At 31.1% G+C, this 17,595-nt stretch overlaps 1 protein-coding gene and 2 long non-coding RNA genes across 3 annotated transcripts; all 3 read right to left on the reverse strand.

Moving 5' to 3' along the window:
- Positions 1–1,018: 1,018 nt before the first annotated feature.
- LOC114726924 (cystinosin homolog) lies at positions 1,019–12,238 on the reverse strand. Its single transcript, XM_028913641.1, has 8 exons — positions 12,120–12,238; positions 11,870–12,002; positions 11,689–11,778; positions 11,467–11,591; positions 11,298–11,340; positions 1,387–1,504; positions 1,254–1,303; positions 1,019–1,172 (listed from the first exon to the last, which is right to left on the reverse strand). Exons 1-8 carry the CDS (start codon positions 12,236–12,238, stop codon positions 1,032–1,034), a joined length of 819 nt encoding a protein of 272 aa, XP_028769474.1. The 3' UTR covers positions 1,019–1,031.
- Positions 2,163–2,740, reverse strand: LOC114726926 (uncharacterized). The gene is made up of 3 exons (XR_003738541.1): positions 2,602–2,740; positions 2,346–2,478; positions 2,163–2,246 (listed from the first exon to the last, which is right to left on the reverse strand). It is a non-coding gene; the product is annotated as an uncharacterized LOC114726926 (long non-coding RNA).
- On the reverse strand, positions 10,751–11,212 carry LOC114726925 (uncharacterized). Its single transcript, XR_003738540.1, has 3 exons — positions 11,102–11,212; positions 10,965–11,014; positions 10,751–10,882 (listed from the first exon to the last, which is right to left on the reverse strand). It is a non-coding gene; the product is annotated as an uncharacterized LOC114726925 (long non-coding RNA).
- Positions 12,239–17,595: the final 5,357 nt, after the last annotated feature.

Here is a 17,595-nt window from a genome sequence, read left to right on the forward strand (position 1 = left end):
CACTAACATGTATCTTGGATTACCTTATAACATATATAATATAGTGATAATGAAAATATAGTCTGGATAACAAACTATTTGTGGGGTCAAAATTTCTCCTCATCACTAACGTAACTTTCTTTCTCTTTCATTGCATCAACTTCATTCTATAGGTGAACACGTATAGTTCTAAAAAAAAATGCTAGAAATCACAATTTCAGCCTTTTTTTTGGGTCATTTTCCCTTATAAATTTGCATCATAATTCATGTACATATAGTGTGTGTGAGGTATTTGGATTCTTTAGATATTGGAGAATTCTGTTGAAAGAAAAAAACACAAAAAGATGCAGGAATATTCCAAACTTTACGTATACTTTGTATGGTATAGATATCTCTTAACTTGATACATACATATAACTTTAACAAAGAGTTTGTAAATTAGGTTATTTAACTATGTTAACTAAAAACATTTTTAAAACATAATTTAATACTGACCAAGCCCTAATATTTTATAGATTGATGAAGCCATATTAAATTTGTGACATATTTAAATAAAACAAATCTACGTAATAAATTAAAAAATACTATAGTGTAATTAACTGTGTAATTATTTTATCATATATTATCATATGTGTGTGTATCGTATCTTAATTATTATGAGGTGCGTGTGTAATAGTTTACATTGATATAATTAATTGTTTTATTTTAAAAAATATTTTTTGATTTTATATCCTAAAGCCATTAACCAAATGATTGTCAATAGTATTATCTAAGGACAAGTGACAGTTAAAACCCACTGAAAATGCAACAATATACATTATTTTATTATGTGGGATCGAGTATGTAGATTGCACAGCACATACTTTATCAACAACTAAAACCCTCAAAGAATATCAATCATACTTAATAATAATAAATATGAAAAATCAAAAAATACTCGAGGTTCTTTTGTTGAAATTAAAAATTTTTGAGTTGATTTATTTCCATGTTTATCCTTGATCTTTTCTAGGATACATGGATATTCAAAGATAAATCATGAACTACATCAAATCCTACACAATCTTTGCCACCGCTGGTATGTCAGAAGACTTGTTGATCTCAACTTCAAGTGGGGTTTCAGAGTTTGAGACTTTTTTTGGTCGATATAGTATATAATGTTGGATCATGAATAGAATGTTATAAAACACAGAAACCTGAAAACATCTAATTATATTACCATTAGCACTTATTTTCATTCCATATACATGTTAGTAGTGTAAGAGAATGATCCTTACCAGAGAAATCATTAGTTTTCCTATATCTCCAGAGAAGTTTGCCCAAGAACCTGAGGAATTTTATTAGTATGAGATTACTAACTCGATCAAAAAGCTCATGCTTCGTATATAACTGCAGGTTGTCAATACAAACCTTGATCTATGGATTGTATAACCATTTGACCATAGTTTCCTATGCTTCCAGAAAAGTCCAGCAATATGTTACCATTGCTCCACCCTTCTGTACTCTTTCTCCTATAGTTCATCACAGCCTGCACTTAATATAATTCACCTTGTTAATAATATGCTAGCTACAAAAAGCTAATTAAGAGCAACAATTTTCAAAGACAGCCATATAATAAAGAAAAGAAGTTCTTCGGCAGGTTATTTATTTGGATAATTTGAAAAGCATGATCACCATTAGCTTCTGTAATCATATTCTTTCAACACAAATTTCAAAAGCAACAGTTGAATAGAAAATGAAATAAATCCTAACCTGGGGAAGATATTTTATAACCGTCATACAAACTTGAATGCCACTGCAAAATAGTTAATTTATACAGAATTCGTTAGAAGGAAACCCGTCACAAATACACATTATTCTTATCATGTCATTAATTAAATTAATTTATGTATATCCGTACCGACTGGGAAAAGAAAATTAGTGTCGTTAAAAGCATAAAAGATACCTTAATATTGAGAGAAGCCAAAGCCAATGATGGTTAGGCAAAGCTATGAAGAAGCATATTGCAGCAACTGACCAAGCAACAAATAGAATTCCACAAGCTATTTTTGACACCTTCTGATTTCCACGCTACAACATGACAAAAAAAACAAGAAGAAATTTCAACAATTAATTGCAAAGAAAAATAACAAACATAAAATGTTACAAAAGCTCAACGGAAAAGAAAGCAAGGTACTACCATCATAGATTGCAATCTGGAATATGGTAAAAATTGTGAGCAGAACAGCATGGGATGAGAAGGCAACATCATTTGCTGCTACAGGTATCATCTGAAATATAGATGGAAAATAAAAAATGATCTGTTAATATCAAAATTTTAAGCTTTGATAATTAGTATTTATAAATTGGATTATACAAGGATATCTAACCTCATTATGACAATATTTGTCTTTGTATTGCTTCTGAACAGTAGAACTGAGGTATAGAGATGCATTGTATATCAAATAACAGGTGTGCTTCGTGAGATTCAACACCTCAAAATCAAAGTTCAATCCCACCACACTGAAATAATTCAAAAATCAGAAGGTGAGGCAAATTAGAATGGTAAAAAGGAAAGAAGCAAAAGCATGATCAAAGTCAAAAAGTTAATAAGAAAATGAAAGTTGATTTTTTTTCGCCTAACACCTTTTCCTACGATAGTTTAAGATGACTTGTGGGTAGAAACTGATAGACTACAAGGTGAAAACAAGCCAACCCACAACTTCGTAAGAGACATGGAGGGGCAATGAATTCCAAGAAGCCATTTTTGGTGTGAAGAGCTTGATTATTACTTGAGGCTTCTTTCCAGAGAAGAAGACTTAATATTAATCAACAATGTAACTATGATTATACCAAATCATCACATTGCCTTTTATAGCGAAACCAAATAAGGATATGATAGTGCATCATCATGATATACCTTTTTGTTCTCCTAGTCTTTTTTATTCCCTTGTTTATCTTTCAAGAAGAGATTAAATTGAATTTCGAAACCACCCCCACGATGTGCAGAATATAAAAATGTAAATAATAAGCGGCGTACATGATCAAATGCCAATATATAAGTATTAAATGATTAAAATAGGAAATGAATTGAATATTAACGTCAATAATGTAAAAACCCTTTCCTCAAAACATTATAACCCGTCATAAAACCACTACTATGATAGAAAAGGAAAGCTGTTAAAATGAGCTACCATAGTAGAAGGAAAATTTCATATTTTTAGAAATTGACTTTCAAACTCAGGTCAACCCGTAATCCGTTGCATGCAACTAAAATCATTCAGTCATATCTACTGGGCCTTTGAGCCTCTGGCCCGGGTAACAACATACATCAAAAGCAGCCCATCCAAGTACTTTTCAACCATGTAACAAAGTTTCATAACACAATAGAAATGGTCCCCGGCCAACTAAAATGAGGAGATAACATATTCTCCAATTTACAATAAGGCCGGGTAATCAAAATATTTCAAAAGACCCTAACTATGGCAATATACAACTGTTCATACATAAACAAAGGCTAGAAGCCTAAAGCTAACCAAGCTCAAGCCTCTACGTCTCTTCCCGAAGGCGCACGCCTAGAAACTTTACCTGAAAACATTGTAAACCACGGGGTGAGACAAAGTCCCAGTAGCCAACCTTTCCAATACTAGGTACTACTAAATAGGTGCTCGTGAGGTGTCAAGTGGGGCAATTCACAAGTAATATGATAACAAGATAGCCACAACAATTCATGCAAGTGAAATGATGCAAATCCCATCAACTATATCCCTCACTTTGGGGGATTTTCAAGAGCCGAACCCGGCCTATCCCTCACTATGGGGGACGTAAGGAGCCACAAAAGGCCTATCCCTCACTCTGGGGGACGTAGGGAGCCAAAAGGCCTATCCCTCACTATGGGAGACATACTAAGCCAACCATCATGCATTAATGGAGGCCTTACCACGTGGTAGTAACTATCAAAAACTCTCACCAATTCCCAATTCATGCATCATGCTCAAACCATAATCAAATAGTAATTGAACATTTCATAAGTAACTTCATTCAGTGGCATATCCTTCATAATTTCAAGATTCATTCATCATCAATCGAAACCCCACAAGACGGTTTTCCCTTTTTATATACAACATATAGTTTGAACATAATTACTACTTGGAGCACAAAACATAAATCTACTCACAATACCACAGAAGCAAGTACTAAGGATTGGAAAGTGGTTACCTCTCGCCTGAGCAAGGAACAACAAACCAACGATGTGGCCCCGTGCACTACCAAGACTCACAACCGGTCTACACAAGCACACAAACACACAACCATCATATATTAACTTTCAAACTAATAATGTGGCCAAAACAACACTTGGGAACACAAAATTCCTATCTCCCATCAAAACTCTACCCAACTCAAAGGGTATATCTATCAAGGCAACACTCCAAAGTCATACTAATCCATTAAAACCTTAATTCCTTTCCAAACATCAATTAAAATTCATAACCTCAAGGACCCACTATAGGAACTCTACACCCAAACATCTATTTTGAACAATTTAAGTTCTAACAACAATCTAAACTGATTAAACATCCAATTTAACCCTCCTTAACACAACCCAAATCACAAAACTCATAATCAACCTCTACATTGTCATTCTCAATCCCAAATCACCTATTTCCATAAATCCTAGCTTCAAAAACTCAAGATTCTTTAAATCCAAGGAAACTACACCGATTAAATACTTAAACTAACCCAAAGCAATCAATTAAACTCAAAACAATCGGTCAAAAACCTCAATTCCATCACAACTTAGAAAATCCTAGGGTTCCACCAAAAATCCTTAGAAATTCCAAGAAAGAAAGCAGATTAGAGGTTAAAATCATTTACTTGAAGTAATGGATCCTTAGAAATGCCCCCTCCAAGCCAAAAATTCGAAACCCTAGCAGAGCTCCTCCCTCCTCCTTCAGATTTTCTAATTTTCGCACACTGAACCCCTCCCGCGACTATATAGATTCGGGACCTTTCGCCGCGGCGAACTCCAATCTTCGCCGTGGCGAACTAATCCCGAGAGGGATTACTCGCCTGAAAACCTGAATTCACTGCGGCAAACTCCAATCTTCGCCGCGGCGAAAGCTTCCTGAGAGGAAACTCTCGCTCGCCCAGAAAAACTTCGTTGCGGCATGCCCTTACCTTCGCCGCGGTGAAACCTTCCCGAAAGGGAAGCCTCGCTCACCTAAACAACTTCGCCGCGGTGTCCCTATGACTTCACCGCGGCCAAACCTGCCTGAAACACAAAGCCTACCTGGAACTCCAGGGGCACCGCGGCGAACATACCCTGAGAGGGGTACGTTCACCTATTCCTCCAACATACCTCAAATTCAACCCAAACACCAAGATCAAGATTAAATTGCTAATCTATCCTCAAAATCAACCAAAAGAGGCTATTAAAACCCGATAAGACTTAGAATGTTACAAATAAAGGAAAGCAAACGTGGGTGGGAAACTGGGGATATAGTGCTAAGGTGCACTGATGGCTTGTCTCTCCGACAAGTCTCCACAACCCACCCACACGTAATTGACCACTTGGTTGCAACGTTGGTTAAATGTTTTTTTTTTTTACAAAATAAATACAATTATTCCACTATCTTCTTTTTTTTAATGAAAATATATTTATATAATAATTAGATTTCAAATTATTGCCTTACTTTGTTATAAAGCTTAATTAATCTTTATGAACACAATATTCTGTGTCATACCACTCTGGTCCTTATTATTTGTCACTTTGGTCCTTTTATTTGTTATTTATATCCCTTTAAATGCTTCATTTCAATTATTTTCTTATTATTATAGTAAAGGTGAAGAGAAAAAGAATATATGAGAGAAAATATACTAGCGGTTTTCACTTGGAAAAAAACAATATACTTGCATTTAATGTTCTCCTTAATAAGGGTAACAGTAAAAGATTTAATTTATTTAATATTTTTCTTGATATGTGAGAAAATCCTAGAAGAACCAAAGTAGTATGATATTGGATGAAATTAATGTGAAAATAAATAGATGTGGGACTCTCGTACCTCATTGTGAGGAGTAGCATCAAAGCCAAAGTTTGCCTCCCAAAGCGCCGCTACCTAACTCGTTTCCAATATCATCACATTTAATTTGCTCTTTTCTATATTTTTCCCCTTTGGTTTTTTTTTTTTTTTCCCCCGATCCACCAGTTTGTGTTCATTTTGCCTCTCACTTTGTTTTGGCCGTCACCTACTATAAACGACACAAGACAACTGAGAAAATTATGCAACTTTATGTATATTTTAATTACCCATGATCCACATGCATTAGCAAGATTTATAATCTCTTTTTGACTTTTAAAGTTGAATAGATTATAATCAGACTATATACTATATTAATTATACGTATAACATAAACTTAAGGGGAAAGATACAAAAAAAATACTCCAAATGCTGTAAATCCCAATTTGGAACTCTGAAATGGCCTTATGAAGTCTTTAAGGATGGGTTTGGGATTAATTAAACTTTGTAGAAAGATTACCTAAATAATCTTAGTTGAAAATTTCAAAAATGAAATACAAAATGGCAATAACAATTTAACAAGAATGATTTTAACTTATCAAATTATAAAAAACAAATGTAAGGCAGATTGACAACATAATTTCACGAGTGATTAAGGCAGTGACAACAATTTTCACTTCTTGTCAGCGCAAAAGCTGAAAATCTAGTGAAATTATGTTGTCTTTGCCTTAGTTGTCGTCATCATTTTATAAGTTAAATTTGTTACTTGTTCAATTGTCATTTTCATTTCATTTTTTTTTTCATTTTTCATATTTCACATTAAGAGCATTTAGGTAATTTATTTACTAATAAATTTAATCCTAGACTGATCTCTAAGTACTTCATAATGATCAAGCTATTTTGAAGTCATGAATTGAGATTTTTCACTATTCTTGCTTTATTCAATCGAGTTCCAGCAAAATCTCAGTACATATATATAAGCTTGACCAACACCTGGTCACTTTGATTACCCTCCTTTTGCATTCGGAGCAGTTTAATCCCCTTAACATTCCCTCTAATCTGGAGTATCTTTCAATAAACAATGAGATGAGATCACCCAATGATCAGAATATATAAGAAACCTCACAATGTTTATAATATGTACAATAATTATTTCAAAAACTGTATAACTTTGAATTTAAAAGATATCAAATAATTTTTAAGTTTTTAATCTAAAAGATGAATATCTATAACTAGTTTAGATCAAAACTTTACAAATCATTTATGTTAAAAAGCTGCCACCCAACAACGTTTGATCGACAACAATTTTGCAAATGCTAGCTAATAATTAGTCAAATTAATCTTATATTAAGGACCGAAAGTAGTATATTGACAAGGTTGACTTCATAATTCTGCCTACATATTGGTCTCTGAGTTTGTATTTGCAAATTTTCAATAAAGAAATTTTTCATGACCAATACATCGATTAAGATTTTCAATGGATGGTTCGTGTTTGTTGGGACTGAAATTTCAACAATCTTGATTTGTCATTTATTTTGTCCTGCATTTTGTTGGACTGGAGGCAATAGAAAACTCCCCATCGACCTCTGTGTTCTCCGAGATGGAATGGAGGTAAGATGAACGAGCTTATCAAAACCTAATAATGATGGCTTGGCATAGTCACTTGTTGCTTTCTTTTTTCCATCGAAAACATACGTATGTGGCCCTAATGAGTTTGGAGACTTAGCTTTTATAAGTGGATTAATATACAAGGACTTAATTCATTATGACTGTATTTTAATTTGTACTGCTTCTGAATAGTAGGGCTGAAGAAAAAGATGGACTTAGATTCCTTTAATAGACCCTCGATTTAAGAATATTAATTATTAAATTGTGATGGCATATAGTATCAGGGAATAAATTACATTTTTTAAAGAACAATACTTAAGTTATCCTTATATCTATTATGTCAAGTTTTCCAATCATGTATAGCTATGTGTCTTAATTTTAAAATATCATCATTAAACTACAAACCCACCTGAAAAAAGTGATATATGACCATACATAATTAGAGAACTTAATATAATAAATATAAGTAACTTGATATAATTATTTTCTTTTAAAGAATATGGAGGTCTTTAATTATATTATTAAATATTTTTTCTAAAATAAATATAGTTCCTCGGTTCCTCCCTTATGAATAGTCAATACTCAATACTATTACATCACAATTGGATAATTAATATTCTATGACCCCAGTGAGTTTGGAGACTCAGCATTTATAAGTGGATTATACAGGATCAGTCTCGTTATGATTGTATTTTTCTTTGCATCGATGTTGAATAGTGGGGCTGAAGCGAAGAACGCGTCTTTGGTTTCCCTCTGTTAAGCCTCAATTCAAAATATTAATTAACAAATTAACTGTACTTTAATTTACTAGCGTTAATGAATTAATTACACTTTTCTAAAAACATACAGAGGTTTTTAATTGTCAAGTATTTTTTCCAAAAAAAAAAATTAACTCCATCTCAATATTATTATATTAATATTTAATTTCTCAATTGAGACTTAGAGAGCCTGAGTTGAGGGCATTCAAATTCGATATAAAATTGTGTGACAAATAATAGTTATGCTTTGGTTCAATTCAACGATATGAAATCAAATTTTTGTTCTTCATTGAAATCTTCATCATCAAATACATGGTCTGAAAGAGATATACACTACAAACTAAATTTTATATTTAGGACCTGAAGTAATAATAACCATTTCCAAAACTCATAAAGAGAGGCAAATTAGAATGGGAAAACAAAAACTAAAAGTAAGGAGTATATAAGCATGAGCGAGGATTGTGTTTGTGAGCTAAAAATAAAAGAATCAAGATGAAAGTTGATATATTTTGTTGGAACCTTTTTTACAAATTTATAAGATGACTTGCCGATGGAATCTGAGGCCAACCAATTCAGTTTATGAGAACAATGACCATTTGGCTGTGCAAAAAATTTATATATGTGATAAACTTAGCTTCTAAACAACCTGCTTATAACAACATAAAGTGGGTTGTTAAAATTCCATCAAATTGGTCAATATATCCATTCGTACTTGTCAATTCTCTGTGAAAACTTGCTAACCATACCCTTTGGATATTAAATATTCTTTACTTGATACAACATAAAGTGTATCTATTAAAACTCTAACATAACTTGTCGATTTAGCTATATTTACTTGTCAATTCTTTATGGAAACTCGTTAGAGTTTTAACAATTAAGTGCGCTTCATGTCATAACAAGTAGCGAAGAATGAATATGAAAAGAGTGGGGTTAACAAGTTCCTATAAAATTGCCAGCTGAATATAGTTAAATTGATAAGTTATGTTTTCGTCCAAGTATACTTTACATTGTAACAACTAAGGAAGATTGAATATGGAAAGAGTACAAGGTTAGCAAGTTTCCATAAAGGATTGACAAGTATTCCCTCCAGTTCTAAATATAAGACTTATTTTGTAGTGTAACTTACACTACAAAATGGATTTTATATTTAAAATCGGAGAAGTATATAGTTAAATTGACAAGTTATATTTGAGGCTAAAAAAGACACTTCATGTTGTAACAAGTAAGTGGTTTAGAACCTAAATTTATCACATATAATTAAATAGGTCTCCTAACCTAGTGGTTATAACTTTTTGGTAAGTTAATGAGTCATGCGTTCAAACTCCTCTTTGATTACCTTGTTGGAATATTTATTCTCTGGTGACAATATAATAACGAGAGCCGCTTGATGGACATTCGGTCATTCATCATCAAAGCATAATTTCATTTATGTTCTTTGATGCTTTGAATTATATCAGAATTTTTTTTTGAGACTTTCATAAATTAAGTGGCATATGTTGGACTATAATGAAATTGGAAAAAAGAAAAAAGTAAAAATCATTTCCTTTTGTCCGTCCATTTCGCAACTTGCTCCCCAATTTCAATGGTCATCCAAAAAATAAACAGCTCCAACTTACTATTCATCTGTCAGCTGAAAAAATATGTATATACACTATTCATCTGTATAAGATATGGGAATATTCCAAACTTTATATATACTATATTTTGGTACATTATAGAGATGCCTTAACTTGGTACATATATCTAACTGCATCAATTTGTTTGTTAATTAGGTTATTTAACCAAATTAACTAAACAATATTTTTAAAACATAATATAATTGATTAAACGACAGCAAAATTTTTAATATATTTAAATAGAATAAATTTATCTGATATTTCAAAATACTATATCACAATTAGTTAATATGACATTATTTTATTATATATTATCATATCGGATCTTATTATAATATCTATAATAGTAGTTTACATTGATATTATTTACTCTGCTTTATTTTTAAAAAAAAAAGAAAAAGAATATTGTTTACAATTTATATTCTTATAACCTATTAATTTGATTAGGTAATTATCTGATTTTATGATTAATAAAAAAAATGCTCTAACCACAATCCTACAGCCATAAAGCAATTATCTAAAGACAGGTGACTTTTAAAACTTATCGAAGAGAAAATCAATTTCTTATTAGATGGGATGGGCTATATAGATTGCATAATGCGTGCTCTATCAACAAATAAACCTCTCTAAGAATATTAATTATAATTAAGAATAAAAATAAATTATGGAAATTTAAAGAAGCACTTACACACTTACTGAAAATTAAATATTTTGTTGATTTATTTTCTTGTATTTTAGCATTGCTGGGATATATGATTATTCAAAGATGGATCATAAACCACATCAAATCCTACATAATCTGCACCACTGGTACGTTAGAAGACTTGTTGATCTCAACTTCAGATGGGTTCTCCGAGTTTGAGACTTTTTTGTGTCGATATAATATATAATGTTGAATCATGAACAGAATGTTATAGAAAACAGAAACCTGAAAACATCAAATAATATCACCATTAATACTTCATTGTTTCATTTCCATATAGATGTTAGCGTAAGAGAATAATCCGTACCAGAGAGATCATTAGTTTTCCTATATCTCCAGAAAAGTTTGCCCAAGAACCTGAGATTTAAATCTTTTTAGTATGAGATTATTAACTCAAAAAGATTCATGCTACGTACACATCTGCAAGTGCATGTCAATACAAACCTTGATCTATGGATTGTATAACCATTTGACCATAGTTTCCTATGCTTCCGGAAAAGTCCAGCAAGATATTACCAATGCTCCACCCTTCTGTACTTTTTCTCTTGTAGTTCAGCACAGCCTATAAACATATTCCTTTTAACACAAATTTCAAAAACATTGTACAGTTGAAAAGAAAATGGAAATAATAAATCCTAACCTGGGGCAGATATTTGATAACCGTCATACAAACTTGAATGCCACTGCAAAGTAGTTAATTTCAACATAATTCATTAGAAGGAAATCAATCACAAATAAACATTCTTATTTATTTATCCATACAAGTGGGCAGAGAAAAGTAATTAGTTAAGAAAGCATAAAAGAGATACCTAAATATTGAGAGGAGCCAGAGCCAATGATGATTAGACAAAGCAATGAAGAAGCATACTGCAGCAACTGACCAAGCAACAAACAGAATTCCACTAGCTATTTTTGACACTTTCTGATTTCCACGCTGCAATTACCAAAAAGAAACTTCAATAATAACTGAGAAAAATAACAAACATAGAAAAGTACAAAGAGCTCAAAGGAAAAGAAAGCAAGGTACTAACATCATAGATTGCAATTTGGAATATGGTAAAAAGTGTGAGTAGAACAGCATGGGATGAGAAAGCAACATCATTTGCTGCCACAGGTATCATCTGGAGCATAGAAGTGAAATAAGGATCGGTTTAAGTATGAAAGTTTTAAGCTTTGATAAGCATCTATAAGTTGATTATGTGATAATCTAACCTCGTTATGACCATATTTGTTTTTGTACTGCTTCTGAACAGTAGAGTTGAAGTACAGAGATGCATTATATATCAGATAGCAGGTGTGCTTGGTGAGATTCAATACCTCAAAATCAAAGTTCAATCCCACCACACTGAAATAATTCAAAACCCATAAGTTAAGCCAAATTAGAATGGTAAAAAGAAAGTATAATAAAAATATATATGATAAAAGAAGTAAGGACGTAAAAGTAGATGTATTTTGTTGAAACCTTTTCCTGCGATAATTTAAGATGACTTGTGGGTAGAAACTGATAGACCACAGAGTAAAAACAAGCCAACCCACAACTTCATAGGTGACATGAAGGGGCATTGAATTCCATGAAGCCATTTTGATATGAAGGGCTTGCTTATTGAAGCTTCTTTCCAAAGAAGAAGCTTAACAATTAATTAACAATGTCACTATGATTATACCAAATGATCACCTTGCTTTTTATATCAAAGCCAAGGCATATAATAGCTCATCATCGTAATTACCTTCTTGATTCTCCCAATCTTTTTTAACACCAATAACTTCATTTACAATATTTAAAATGCGTATTAAATGATTAAAAGAGAAAGTGAATTGACCAATAAGCTAAGCTGTTGATTGAAATGATAAGCAATCTCACCTTTATAAGGTAAAAAATACATACTCGAATTCCGAAAAGCATAGTTATCAGGAAAGATTTAACCTTAATGTTTTTGGTCTGACAGAGATTAGTCTCAAGCTCAAAATAACTTAAGATACTCTAACTTATTCCAAAAGAAAAAAAAAGAAGAGAGAAATTGAATCGAATAATAAAGTCAAATGTGGAGTGGGGATACTGCAGAGGAACACTGATGGCTTGTCATTAGCGACAACTCTCCATGACCCACCTCATACAATTATCCTCATTGGCTTCAACTGTGGCTCAAATATATTTGCTCATAATAAAATGCAGGGAAAAATAATTTGGATGTCCTTATAGTTTCCATTGATTTTGAATTAGATGCTTGAGCCTTTTTTTCTTTTTATTGGGTCCTTAAAACTTTCCAATGTTAAATCCGTTACTCTCTGCTGTTAAACAAGTACTAACTTTCTTATAAGTTTTTGTTAAGAAGCAGTGACACACCTCTAAAACATCTCCTCCCTCTTGCATTCATGCCACTACACCTCAACCCTTCCGCTCATGGTGGAACTTAATTAGAGACAGAAGGACCCAACCCCAACATCTCTGTTTGCGACGAGTGAGATAAAAGAAGTGACAAAAGTAGGAGAGCCTCCTCTGTTTTAATAACAAAAAAACAGAGTAAACTGAACTGCCCACTAGCAAAACAAGGCTACTGCTAATGATCCGACTACTATTGCAATCTCCCACACCTTCAAGAATCAATTAATATTTCCCGAAATCTTCACTATATGTGTATGTATATAAATTATATTATATGATTGTGAAATCTGTAATTTTCATCGAACCATCAAGGGACGACTCAAGCATTAAGATGCCCCGAACAAGGTCAAGCTGAATGGTGAGGGAGATGTTTTGGAGTTGTATCGCTGCTTGCTAAACGAAAATTTTTAAGAGTTAGTACTTATTTAACCGCAAGGGTGGACAGATTTGACAGTGGAATGTTTAAGTACCCAATAAAAAGAATAAAAAAGCTTAAGGACTTAATTCAAAATCAATGAAAACTATAAAAACTTTTAAATTAGTTTTTCCTAAATGTTTTAAACAAATATACTCTTTCCGATTCAAAGTATAGGACGTCTTTTAGAAAAACTTTTAGTTCATAATACAAGTCATCTTAAGTATTTTTAATTACCATTTTTTCAATTTTATTTCTACTTATTAGTCGTACACATTAGATATAAAAAAGGAAGAGAACCGAAATAAATTTAAATATAGATAATGTTGAAAATTATTTTTAATTTAAGATAAATTTAATGAGGTAAACCGTTCTTCTTTAATTCAATAAGATTGTTGAAAGTGAATTATATTTTGGAAGAGAAAGTATAAAGATAATAATTATTAGATTTTAAATTATTGTCGAAGAGACCATGCACTTAGAGCATGTGGGAGAGGTTTAATCTTCCCGACAATATGTCATATGGCGTTAAGTGAAATTTAGGAGATATAAGATCTCACACAGACAAATAAAAAATAAAACAAAATATTGAAATACTTACAAATTAATAGAAGAAAATATTAAAATATTTACAAAAACATAAAAAGAGTACTAACTTCTATTCTTATTGCAAGGTATATTTACTCATTACTGTCAAAGTTAAATTGCAAACGGACTCTCCGACTTGACCACTTTTATGTTTTTAATAAAATCATGTCAACTCGTTTTCAAACTCATACTAACTATAAACTTTATTAAAATCGTGAGTTAATTCTCTAAGTTCATTGTCTTTACGAGTTGAATGCGTTAAACATGTATAGGATAGAATTCATTTGAAAAATGTGCAAGAAGATCATGTCTAAACCCAAAAAAAATCCAAAATACAAAAACTAATATTAATACAACATTTTTTTGGGTGAAATATTAATACAACATTTTAACTCTAAAGAAATTTCTTTGTTGAGTATTAAATTATGTTTATTAATAAATTTGATTTCAATGACATGGATTTTCTCATTATATTCCTTTTAAAAGATATCTACATCCCATAAGTGGCTTATAATTAGGATCACAAATTTCTTTTAAAAGATATCTTATAATATGAATTGAAAGAACTACTATTACAACAATATCGGATTTAAATTTAAAATTTCATCTAAACATGATGATGAGTGGTATTACTAGTGGAACAATTAGCCATACGTTGGGTCTGTCAATTATGGTGGAATGGTGGAAGTTAAAAATGTTTGCGGTGCACATTTCCTCACAAGCAGAGTTAGAGTCCCACATCCACGTTGACTGGCACGTTACCTATGTGTGAAAATGGGGGTGGGGTTCTCACTCCTCATTGTGAGGAGCAGCATCAAAGCCAAAGTTTGCCTTGTAAAGTGCCCGCTACTTTTCCAGGTTCCACTCTATCATTATCACTTTTTGTTCTTTTCTATTTTTTTATTTCGTTATTGGATCCGCCACTTTTGGTTCATTTTGCCTCTAGCTTTGCTTCTTTTTTTTTTTTTTTTTTTTTGCCTCCCTAAAGTATATGTATCCTTCTATTAGAGATAATTTTATTCGAGGTACTATTAGACACTAAATGTGGATACTTCTTCCAATAGAGATTCGAACTATAGTTCGTCACATTGTGAGAGCCTCTTGCTTTGCTTTGACCGTCAACCTTTTTTTTTTTAAAAAAAAAAAAAGACAATTGAGGAAAAGATGCCGCAGTTGGAGAACATTAATTCTCAAGTTATCAAAATTCCTCATAAAAAATATCCAAATTAAACAGAAATCACAATTAACCAGTATTACTTTTAATTAGTGTTACTTATAAAAATTACAATCATCTAATAAAATTACAGTTGTTCATCACAAATCCAATTGATACTTAGGTTATAATCATACTATATACACTATTTTTATAGTAGTATTATATATAGCATAAATTTAATACATAAATGCATTTAAATAATTTAATATATATCATAAGTATTCAATATATAAATGAGAGGAAGACACAAAAATACCTTCAAATATGCACATCTCAATTTAAGAACACGAAGTGGCCTAATTACTGTGAAGATTATAGGAATATCCTGAGATTAAATTTTGTAGTTAAATTACCTAAATGCCTTTGTAGTTAAATTACCTAAGGGCCCTCACCATTAAAAAATTAGAAAAATAAGGGAGAAGGACCTCCAAGAAGTAATATTTATTGGGAAGGATCTTAAAAAAGTGTAATTATTTAAGAGGACCAAATATTAAAATATTATTTTAAAAATACTAAAGTACCCTTAACCAAATCTCCTATCTTTCCTCTAAGCACTAATTTTCAATTTTAAATTAAATCCTTAATTTAATTTAATGATTAAATCTTCAATATCTCATAGCAGCACATTTCTCTTTCTCATCCCTCTCATTATAGTACTTTCCATTGCCCTATACTAACTGTTGTTAATGCATGTTTTGTGTCATTATAAGATCATTAATAATGATAATAAGATTGTATAGACTTCACCAACTAATGTAGTGAGTCCAATTGTTTCTGTATAATATTTGGAGACTAATTTTGAGATTCCTCGTGTTAATGTGTCGGATAATATTAGTATATCAAACATTGGACGATCCATGTGATTTATTAATATTTTTTGTTGTTGCTATGTTGCTTTTTTTGTTATTTCAATTTTTAAACTTCCTACTTACAATTATTTAGTTTATAATTATTTTTTTGGTTTACAATCAAATGAGCATAGATTAAGTGAAGTTATAGCTTCGAAATTTGATTTAAATATAAGGCTAAATGTATTTTATTTGAAAAATATTTAATTATTTATTCTTATTAGACCTGAAAATTGAGATCATAGAAATATGGATATAAAAGTAAAATAACAGTGCAAGAATATTTTTTTGAATGAAAAATAGGTTCACAATGGGTTGCAAAGGTTAGAGAAAATGTACGAGATCTAGTGGGGATATTTTAGTATTTTTGAAATTTATGTATGGATATTTGGTCTTTCTAAATAATTACACTTTTTAAGATCTCCCTAATTATTTTTTTTGGTGATTAGTGATGAAAGTTTTTGCTTAGTGACAGAATTTTTTGCATTGCTAATTCAATTTCAACTTAGCAATAATTATTCATTGCTATTTTTTTTTTTTGGATAACTTTAAAACACCAAGTCAAATTCACACGGGGCCTCTTCACTAGCCTCTATCTCACAGCCAACGACGGCCTTCATCAGTAAATTTAGTAATGAAATTTTGATCAATAATTCATTGAAAATTAACAACAGGATAATTTCCCTCGATAATAAATTATGTTTTATCATAATTTGACATTTGAAAAACCAAAAAAGAAATAATAATAACAATTGAACGAATAATAACTTTAACTAACTTATCAAATCACAACAATAATTAAAGCAGTCACAAAAATTTTTGTTCAGCATTTACAAGTGTTTATAGGCCACTCAATATCAACGATAATAATATTTTAACAAATAATAACTTTAATTTATCAAAAATAATAGGGTTAATATAATTTTGAGTTCTTGAAATTTGAGTCCATTTTAATTTCAGTCTCTTAAATTTTAAATACTTGGTTTTAGTGCTTGAAATTTAACTTGTCTTAAAATGTTAGTCCCTAATAAAGCAACAGTGTTAGAATCTGCTAAAGTATCATAAATGACATTAAAAGTGGTGACGTGGACTCACTAAATGATATCTAACTGAATCTTGTGTAAATAACAAAGTACAGCACAGTGAATAGCTCCTGAAAATAAATAATGAGAAAGAAAAAAATAGGATGCTAAATAGATGACTTTTGAGAACCTGTTCTTTATTTTCCTCTTCTGTTATCCATACAAAATCTAATTAAGTACTATCTGGTGAGTTACGTCACTACTATAACTTTGTTTATGATACTTTAATAAATTTTAATACTGTTACATATTTCATTACCAACATTTTGAGACGAACTAAATTTTAGGAACTAAAACCATGAGTTTGAAATTTGAAGGACTAAAACCAAAATAGGTCCAAATTTCATGGATTAAAAATTATATTAACTCAAAATAATAGCAACAACCAATATAGTGATGATTAATT

Source organism: Neltuma alba, unplaced genomic scaffold, assembly GCF_004799145.2.
Source record: "Neltuma alba isolate B1F8T4 unplaced genomic scaffold, ASM479914v2 tig00012410_pilon, whole genome shotgun sequence".
Lineage (NCBI taxonomy): Eukaryota > Viridiplantae > Streptophyta > Magnoliopsida > Fabales > Fabaceae > Neltuma > Neltuma alba.

Bases quoted from the DNA above. Each gene is read 5' to 3' on its own strand.
- LOC114726924 (XM_028913641.1), bottom strand. From the start codon at position 12,238: ATGGCTTCATGGAATTCAATGCCCCTTCATGTCACCTATGAAGTTGTG. The intron at 11,779-11,869 runs GTTAGATTATCA...TCTATGCTCCAG, and splicing joins ACAAATATGGTCATAACGAG to ATGATACCTGTGGCAGCAAA. The intron at 11,341-11,466 runs GTATCTCTTTTA...ACTACTTTGCAG, and splicing joins TGGCTCCTCTCAATATTTAG to TGGCATTCAAGTTTGTATGA.